The sequence below is a fragment of the Trypanosoma conorhini genome (genome assembly GCF_003719485.1).
Source record: "Trypanosoma conorhini strain 025E chromosome Unknown Tco_14.4_contig_00314, whole genome shotgun sequence".
Taxonomy (NCBI): Eukaryota; Euglenozoa; class Kinetoplastea; order Trypanosomatida; family Trypanosomatidae; genus Trypanosoma; species Trypanosoma conorhini.
Window position 1 is genome coordinate 13180 of NW_021704391.1, and position 8921 is coordinate 22100.

Genomic DNA, 8921 nt, shown 5'->3' on the forward strand with positions numbered 1-8921 from the left:
CACACACACACACACACACACACACACACACACACACACACACACACACATTTATTTGTTTTAGGGCTTGGAGTAGCATTCCGCAGCTGCGGGAATACACATCTTATTTCTTCTTCAATTCCATTTGCTTTCTTTCCTTTTATTTGTTCCTGCTCCCTCCTTGTTTTTTTTCCCCCCTTTTTCTTTCTTTATATATTCGCGTCCCCTTCTCTGCCTCCCGCGGCGAGGGGGTATCGCAGACAAGCCAGCGGCGGCAACGGTGGGGCCCGCAAATGCGACTGGGGAAGGAGCAGCTGGAGAGGAGCGACGCGGCGTCGAGCGACGGCCGCCCGCGTCCCGTCTCCGCCGCCGACCTGCTGGTCAGGCTGGTAGGCACGAGCGAGGCCGCGCCGACGAAGCGAAGGACCGTGCAGGAGATAGTGGACGAGCAGGACGCGGACGCGGACGTGGTGCAGGCCGGGCGCTGCTGCACCGTCGTCTTCCTGCCCCTCTTCTTGGCGGCGCTGCTGCTCGGCGCCCTCCTGGGCGTGGGCCTGACGAGCGGGCGGGGGCAAGATCTGAAGGGGGTGCCGCGCGCCGTGCTCTTCATCGTGGAGGGGTTTAAAGGGCGGACCTTCGACGAGCTGCTCGAGGGACAACGGCTGCCGCACATCCGGCGGATGCTGCTGCAGCAGCACGGCGTGTATGCGGCGTGCGCCTCCCTGCGCGACGCGCGGTGCGCCCGTGCCGCCCTTGCCGTGGACGAGGCAACAGGCGAGCCCTTCGTCTCCGCCGGCGCCGGACTCGCGAGCATCTTGACCGGCGTCTCACCGCGACGGCATCGGGTGCTGAACGACTCACGGGCGTCGTACGGCGCCTTCGCCGCGACGTCCCTGCAGTTCCCAAGCGTTGCCCTCCGTGTGACCCGCGCCGGCGGGCGGGCGGCTGCGATCGGCGGCCCTCGCTTGCTCAATGGGCTGAATGCCAGCACCGGGCAGTGCAGCGTGCCGGGGCTGCTAGATGCGGAGTGCGCCGGCGCCGGCGCCGCTGCCGCTGCCGCTGCTGCTCCTGCTCCTGCTCGTGCTCCCGACGCGACTGCCGGTGACGCACCGCCCGCGATGAGTTGCCTGCACCAGCGGTCGTGCAACTTGTTCAGGCGGGTGCTGACGCTGACCAGCGGCCGCGGCGGCAGCGAGGAGCGCCAGTTCACGCACGAGCTCACGGAGCTCTTTGGCGCCCCCGGCGACGAGGGGCAGGAGGCCGGCAACAGCTTCGACAACAGCCTGCTGATATTCAACTTCAACGCGCTCGCGCTGCGCGCGGGGGACCCCGCCCTGCCGGACTTCACCTACGAGCCGGGCTCGCTGGAGTACGCCGCCCAGGCCTTCCTCACAGACAGCCTCATCGGGCAGGTGCTTGCCCTCGTCCAGCAGCGCGCCCGCTTCCGGAAGGAAAACTGGCTCGTTGTCGGCACGAGCAACCACGGCGGCGCCGGCAAGTCCTTCGGCCGCTTCGGCGACGAGGACGAGCTTGTGCCCTTCTTTCTGGCCACCTACACCACCAACAGCCGCGGCTACCGACGCCTGCGGCCGCTGACGCAGCCAGTGACCCACTTGGACGCCGCCCCGACGATCCTGCAGTGGCTCGGCCTCGCCCCGTACGCCGCGGATACGACGGCGGCGGGGACTACGGACGACGACGACGCCTCTGCGCCGCAGGAGACACGCCTCGACGGAGTGCCGCAGGGCGTCTGTGGCTCGGGGTTCAGCCCGAAGGACTGCGTGGCGGAGGGGCAGTGAGGCCGAAAAGAAAAAAAAACAAGAAAAAAAAGAAACAACAGCAACGAAAGCCGCGGACGCCGACGCCTCTGAGGAGGCGGAGTCCGGCACCCGCCGCGCCGACGGTTAGCGCAACCGTGACGGAAATAAACAAAAAAAAAGGAAATACACGAGAGACAGTGAGAAGGATTAAAAAAAAGAATAGGGGGGAAGAAAAGAAAGAGGCTTGTGCATGCGTGGCTGCGGAGAGTTGTGTATAGTGCTTGGCGTGGGACTCTTTTTTTTTTCTCCTTTTTACTTCCGTCTCCTGTGAACTGAAGGCACTCGCAGCGCAGCTGCGGAGGCGGCGCAGCAGCGTGGAGGTCTCTTTTTTTTTTCTCCTCCCCCGCCATTGTCTGCTTTGCCTTCTGCCGGAGCCGTGGAGCGTGTGTGTGTGTGCGTGTGAATTTTTTTTTTCTTCTGCTGTGCGTCTCTTCTCGGGCCTCTTTCTGCCGCAGCAACAGCGACACCTGCGCCGCTCTCCCTCGCCCCCTGCACGTGCGCGCAGCTGCCGACGGGGGTGCTGCTGAGTGGCCTGCGGGAAGGCCTTGGGGAGGGGGTGCGGGCGGCGAAAAGGGGGAAGACTCCCACTCGCTCACGCCCACGGCAACGACACAAAAAGAGCAAACAAAAGAAAAAGAAACGACAATAATAACACCATCACCAACAAGGAAATAAAGACAAAGAAAACATTTAGAGAAGAGGGCGGCCACGGATGCATCGACAAGAGTCTGTTGGCGGCGGGCAAGGCTCCCTCACAACGGCCGAGGTGCTGGACCGCGCGATGGACCAATGTATGCAGCGTGGGCTCTTTGACACCGCGGCGTGGCTCGGGCAGCTTGCCCTCAACGCCACAGACGGCGTTCTGCACGAGCGAATTGCGGCCACCTCGCCGGTTGTCGCGGCGTTGCAGGACCCGCCGCTCACAGGCCGCGCCCACCGCCACCTCGTCGTGGCGCTGAGCCTGATGCAGAAGGGCGAGTACCTGCGCTGCCATTACGAACTTGACAGCGCCCTAAAGGAGTTTGCCGCAGAGGCGACGCCGGAGGAGAGGAGTGAGTCGTGTGCGACGGAATTCCCGCCGCCGCAACTGCAGTTTTTGTGCCTCTATTCCCTCTACATGGGTGGGGAGTGCGTCAAGTGCACCAGCAGCAACCCACGCAAGAGCACCAACCCGCACCTGAGGACCCTGCGCGGGCGCCTGCTCGCCGTGCTTGAGCAGCAGCGCCGCTCCTCGTCGACGCCGGCGGCGTCTGTGCGCTCCTCTGTGAAGCCCGCACCGCGGTCGTCGACGTTGATGGGGGTGGGCGCGGCGGCGTACGGTGACCCATTCCTCTGCTGGCTGCACGGCGTCGTGCTGCGCGAGCTCGGGATGAAGCAGGAGAGCGCCACCTACTTTCTGGCCGCCCTCTGCAACCACCCGATGCTCTGGTGCGCCTGGGAGGATCTCTGCACTCTCGTCAGCCGCGAAAACCAGATTGAGGAGATTGAGGCAATGATCGCCGCGCTGGAGCCGCGGTTTATGCCGGAAATATTCCTGGCCACCGTGAAGGCGGCGCTGAACGTTGCCCCCGTCTCGCTCGCCCCGTCGTCCTTGTCGAGCGCGGCGGCCGCTGCCATGGTGCAGCGAAGCACAAGCCCGCACGGCGGCAGTTTGCCGCCCCAGCCGACGCCGGCGCGGGAATCGCAGCAGCAGCATCAGCAGCAGCAGCAGCAGCAGCAGCAGCGACGTGGGGAGGGGTACGTGTCCCCGCGGCTGGTGAACTCCTGGGAGGCGCTGCTGGAGCGGTTCCCCGGCAGCCTTTTCCTCCTCTCCAACCTCGCCGGCTACTACTACAACGTCAAGAAGGACTTGGAGAAGGCCCAGAGCCTCTACAAGCGGCTGCATGAGATGAATCCCTACCGGCTTGAATCCGTGGACGACTACTCTATCGTGCTCTTCCTCCGCGGCGACCGCATTGGACTCAGCAGCCTCGCGCAGCAGGTCTACCAGATTGACCCCTTCCGCGCCGAAAGCAACTACGTGGTGGGCAACTACTACGTCCTGATGGGCGCACACGATCGCGGGGTGTTGCACTTTCGTCGCGCCGTGGCGGCTGACCCCACGTTCCTCGCCGCCTGGACGCTGCTCGGCCACGCCTACCTGGAGACGAAGAACAGCGCGGCCGCGGTGGAGGCGTACCGCGCCGCGGTGGAGCTTGACCCACGCGACTACCGTGGCTGGTACAACCTCGGCCAGATCTACGAGCTGCTGCAGTTCTACCACCATGCGCTGTACTACTACTGGCACACGACGACGCTGCGCCCCACGGACCCGCGGATGTGGTCTGCGGTGGCAAACTGCCTCGACCGCGAAGGCCGCAAGGAGGAGGCGGTGCTGTGCCTCGAGCGCGCCGAGGCGTACGAGAGCTCCTCCTCCGACTACTACCCGCCGCTGGTGCACCGCCTCGGCTCCCACTACCTGGAGACGCGGCAGCCGGATCGGGCGGTGGTGTACCTCGAGAAACTCGCCCTCTCCGAGGCACGGCGGCTGGATGACGTGCTCTTCGCCCTCCCGCACGTGTCGTCGTACTACCTGAAGCAGGCGCGGCAGCTGCTGAACATCCCCTCGCGCTCCCCCAGCTACGACCCCGCCCCGCACTACGCCGCGAGGGCAGGGAGGCCGCCGCCGACGGCTGCAGGAGGGGCTGCCAGCGCCGGCAGTGGCGACGGCTTCGTCGTCTACGGCTGCAGCCTAGCCGACCAGTGGCTCGCGGCGGACGCTGCGGTGCGGCGACACATCGAGGCGCGCTGGGAGCAGGCGGCGTTGTGCCTGACAAAGACGGAAAAACACTTGGGGAGCTTCGCGGCCGCGTTGGGCATTCCGGTGTCGGCGGCAGCAGAGCCCGGGATGCCTGGGCCCGCGGAGTACGGCGACGCCGGCGGCGGAGTGATGCCTGAGGAAGGAGCGAGCCAGCACACCATGCAGCTTGACTGCCTGTGCCGCGAGCTAAACAAGGTCCGTCAGTACCTGGCGAGTCAGCAGGAGCAGGTGGAGGCGGCCGTTAGAATGCGGGGAGGGGGGCGTGAGGGAGGGAGTGCGTAGAATGTGAACGGGTAACGTGCGGCGACACAGACGTGGGCGCAGTGTGACAACGCAAAGGAGCCGCCTACACACACACACACATGCATGCATGCGTAATCGGCTCATTACACCAAACAAGTGAAGTTTGAGAGGAGGCAGCAGAGGAAAGGGAAGAAAAAAAAGGAAACAAAAGACAAAACAAAACTAAAAGAATAGAAAAACGGAAAAAAAAGTGGGGGAAAAAGTTGGTCCAAAAATGTGTGGATCTTCGGCCAACGTCTACGGCTCTTCTATTTCCCCTTATTTTTTTTTGTGTGCTTTTTTTGAAGTTTTATTCCTTTTTCTTTTTTTTTGCTTCCCTGCCTTTCTTCCGACGCGTGCCACCACCCGCAGCAACCTGCGCTTCAGCCCCTCCGATCTTTTTTCCTTTTTTGTTTGTGTGTGTTGCTGCGTTTTGTTTCCTTTTCTGGCGGAGTCCGACGAAGGCGGCCGTGCCCTTCTCTGCCCTTCTCTGCCCTTCTCTGCCCTTCTCTGCCCTTCCGCCGCCCCCTGCACGGCGGCAGCCGGGGGTGGCGCGTGGGCGACGGCAGGGGCCCCTGTCCTCCCCACCGCCTCAGTTCATTTCTTTCCTTTATATATATATATTTTCTTTTTCTTTCGTCGTCCCCTCGCAGGGCGGGAGGGTCCTGCACGCGCAGGCAAAAGATGGCAACGCCGCCGGCGCCGGAGGCTGCGACGGCCGCCCAGGCGTCACCGCAGCGCCTTCGCGAGCTCCTCGACGAGGTTGCGCGGAAGGAGGAGGCGCTGCGGCAGCTCCGCGCGCTCTTTGAGCGGCTGTGCCGGGACTACGAGGTGGAGCAGCGCAACGCGGCGCGGGCCAAGCTGGAGCTCGAAACGCTCCTGACACGGCACGAGACGCAGCAGCAAGAGCTCGTCACCATGAAGGCCAGGAGCGCCGTGCAAGAGGCGCGAATCAAGGAGGAGGACGGCGCCTGGGCGCGCCGCACGCGGCAGCTGCGGCAGGAGCTCGCGGCCGCCGTTGAGGAACGCGACGCCCTGGCAAACGAGCGGGAGGCGCAGTGGCAGCAGACGCGGATGCTGCGCTCACAGCTGGAGGAACAGCAGCGGCAGAGCGCGGCGTCGGAGGATGCGTGGCGGTGCAGACTCGACGAGGCACGCCGAGAGGCGGCGGTAGAGGCGCAGGCAGGGATGCGGGAGCGGGAGGAACTGCTGCGACTGCGTGAGGCGGAGTTGCAGCGGGGCGGCTCGCAACTTGAGGGGCGCCTCGCCGATGCGGCCGCGGAGGCACGGCGCCAGCAGGAGGCGAAAGAGGCGCTTATGCTGCGGATAGACGACCTGCAGCGTTCCCTGCGGCGGCAGGAGGCCATGACGCAGCGCGCGCAGGACGCACTGAGCGTGGAGCAGAAGGCGAAGGCGCAGCTGGGGGAGTACATGGCACTGGAGCGGCAGACGCACCGCCAGCGGCTGGAGCAAACCGAGAATAGTTACAAGGCGCAGGTGCAGGAGATGCAGCGCCTCTGCGATCAGCACGCGCGCGAGCGCGAGCGGCTGGAGAGTGAGGTGACACGTTGCCAGCGAGAAGCACAGCAGGAGGCGCAGCGCACGCGGGAGCTGTGGCTGCAGCAGAAGCAGCAGCTTGAGGCGACGATAGAGTCCCTGCGCGGGGAACTGACACGCGCCCGCATGCGCCTCGACACAGCAGATGAGTCGCAGCAGCGCGTGGAGGCGCTGCTAGCGCGCAGCAGACGCGAGTTGGAGGCCTCGCAGCAGCAGGAGGCGGTGCTGCAGGAGACCGTCGCCTCCCTGCACAAGGCGGCGGCCAGGCGTGACGCCACCCACCTGCGCCTGGAGGGGGAAGTCGCCCGACTGCTTGCCGCTGTCGCCGAGCGCGAGCGCGAGACGGAGCGGTGGCGGTCGGCGGTGGACCGCAGGGAGTGGCAGTCCAGGCTGGAGGTGGAGCGCGAGCGCGCGCTTCCCGAGCCACTGCCGCCGCCGCCACCGCTGCCGCTGCCGCTGCCTGCGGCTTCCGCCGCCCGCCGGGCCGCTCGCCGCGCCGCTCGCCGCGCCGCTCGCCGCGGGTCACCCCGCATCGGCCGCTGCAGCAGGCGGAGAGCATCGACTACACCCCGGCGGGAGGCAGCTCCCCGTCCCGCGTCGAGGCGGAGGAGGAGGAGGAGGCTGAAGTGCTTCGCTCGCTCGTGCAGGAGGTGCTGCAGGGGTGCATGGCGACACACACGCGGCCCTCCGCACCCGCCTCCAACGCCGCTGCAACTGCTGCTGCTGCTGCGGCGACGACGACGACGACGACCGACCGCCACGTGCAAACCCCGCGGCGCCGGACGATGGCGTCGCGTGGGCGGCGGCGTGCGCCAGCGGGCGACGCAAACCTTGCGGAGGACTCGCTGCAAAACGGGTCGGCTTCGCCGTCGCCCATCGCCCGCGCCACACCGCCGCGGGACGTCAGTGCGCCCGGCAGGCGCGCCCCGTTGACCGTGGCGCCGTCGCTGGCCTCCGCCCCCTCGCCCTCCACGACGACCTCGGCGAATTCCTCCATTTTGCAAGCCGCCGCCCCGCTCTTCGGGCCGGCGTCGAACAACTCCTACCTTGACTCCTCCTCGTCCGCCGCCGCCTCGCAGCCGCAGCGGAAGCGGCCGTCGGGCGGCAACGAGGCCGCCTCACACTTTTATGCGGATTCGCCTCTGACGGTGCCCCTCGCGCCGGACGCGGCCGACGCCGACGCCGACGCCGACGCCGACGCCGACGCCGACGCCGCGGCAACGGTGGCCCTCATACAAAAGTACACGTGGGAGCGGGCGGAGGCGGAGCAGCAGATGCGGCAAACCCTGCGCGACCTCGAGCGGCGCCAGCAGCAGCTGCTCTCCACTGTGCAGGGTGGCGTGGCTGCTGCGATCTCCACGGACGCCCCCGCCCCGGCGTCGCGCAACGGCAACGGCGTGGGGCGGCACAACACCAGCGGCACCTCCTCCTCCGCCGCCTCGACGGCCACCGTCTACGCCTCGTCGCGCGCGTCGTCGGCGCAGGCGTCCACCGCGGCCCCCGCCCCCCCGTCTCGCCTACTGCTACTGCAGGAGCGGTTTGCGACGATGCCTATAGCGCAGTGAGGCCGTCGCAACAGCAGTGAGCGGTGGCGGGAGCTCGTGGAGGTGCCCCACTGCCCCCGCGCCCTCTTCCTATTCATAGAGCCACGACAAACACGTGGACCGTAGTTGACGCCCACAGGCAACTCCTTGCAGGCGAAGCGGATGAAACGTGAGGCCGACATGCAGTGGGGCTCGGGCACCCTCACCCCGCAGAAATACACACGCACGAACACACACACACACGCACATACACACACACACACATACATCTTCTCTTCTGCCTCCAGTCACAAAGGAGAGCTCTGTTGTTTCACTCCCTGGTGTCTGCAAGCAGAAAAAAACAACAGCAGCAACAAAAGCTTGCAGCAACAAAACAGAAGGGGAAACCCAACTGCAGCTCTCTCACTCCTTCTCTTTCTTTCTTTCCCACCTTCAACAACGTGTCCCTGGTCGTAGTTGTCATTCTTTCTTAGCCGTTATACGCTCCACACTGAACGCTTACATTTAATATGCTGCGCAAAACACTCCTCGGGCTCTCCAAGGCCATCCCCATCAACCCCCGTGTGGTGGCGGCGCAGTACGCGGTGCGTGGGCTGATCCCCATGCGGGCGGACGAGATCAAGAAGGCGCTGGCGACGCCGGAGGGGAGGGCCAAGTACCCCTTCTCCAGCCTTGTCTACTGCAACATCGGCAACCCACAGGCGCTGGAGCAGGCGCCGCTGACGTTCTTCCGGCAGGTGATGTCGCTGATCGACGCGCCGTTCCTGCTGGAGAACGAGCAGGTGACGTCGCAGTACCCGGCGGACGCCGTGGCGCGTGCGCGGGAGTACCTTGGCCACATCGGCAAGGGCACGGGCGCCTACACGGACTCCGCGGGCTACGCCTTTGCCCGCGAGATTGTGGCGCGGCGCATCGACGAGCGCGACCACGGCGCACAGC

At 65.7% G+C, this 8921-nt stretch overlaps 4 protein-coding genes across 4 annotated transcripts, besides 9 other annotated features; all 4 read left to right on the plus strand.

Moving 5' to 3' along the window:
- Positions 1-50: a microsatellite.
- Positions 51-272: 222 nt separating this feature from the next.
- On the plus strand, positions 273-1778 carry Tco025E_05406 (arylsulfatase G; the record flags this gene model as incomplete). Its single annotated transcript, XM_029372305.1, has 1 exon — positions 273-1778. One exon carries the CDS (start codon positions 273-275, stop codon positions 1776-1778), a length of 1506 nt encoding a protein of 501 aa, XP_029227685.1.
- Positions 1779-1783: 5 nt separating this feature from the next.
- Positions 1784-1816: a sequence feature (A-rich).
- A 366-nt stretch (positions 1817-2182) lies between these two features.
- Positions 2183-2201: a microsatellite.
- Positions 2202-2403: 202 nt separating this feature from the next.
- Positions 2404-2466: a microsatellite.
- A 45-nt stretch (positions 2467-2511) lies between these two features.
- Positions 2512-4881, plus strand: Tco025E_05407 (uncharacterized protein; the record flags this gene model as incomplete). The annotated part of the gene is made up of 1 exon (XM_029372306.1): positions 2512-4881. One exon carries the CDS (start codon positions 2512-2514, stop codon positions 4879-4881), a length of 2370 nt encoding a protein of 789 aa, XP_029227686.1.
- Positions 4882-5031: 150 nt separating this feature from the next.
- Positions 5032-5092: a sequence feature (A-rich).
- A 68-nt stretch (positions 5093-5160) lies between these two features.
- Positions 5161-5213: a microsatellite.
- Positions 5214-5352: 139 nt separating this feature from the next.
- Positions 5353-5400: a microsatellite.
- A 165-nt stretch (positions 5401-5565) lies between these two features.
- Tco025E_05408 (uncharacterized protein) lies at positions 5566-7371 on the plus strand (the record flags this gene model as incomplete). Its single annotated transcript, XM_029372307.1, has 1 exon — positions 5566-7371. The coding sequence occupies one exon, from the start codon at positions 5566-5568 to the stop codon at positions 7369-7371; it is 1806 nt and encodes a 601-aa protein (XP_029227687.1).
- A 236-nt stretch (positions 7372-7607) lies between these two features.
- Positions 7608-7653: a microsatellite.
- A 558-nt stretch (positions 7654-8211) lies between these two features.
- Positions 8212-8246: a microsatellite.
- A 245-nt stretch (positions 8247-8491) lies between these two features.
- Tco025E_05409 (alanine aminotransferase) lies at positions 8492-8921 on the plus strand (the record flags this gene model as incomplete). The annotated part of the gene is made up of 1 exon (XM_029372308.1): positions 8492-8921. A coding segment is annotated over one exon (430 nt), but the record flags the coding sequence as incomplete, so codon positions are not given.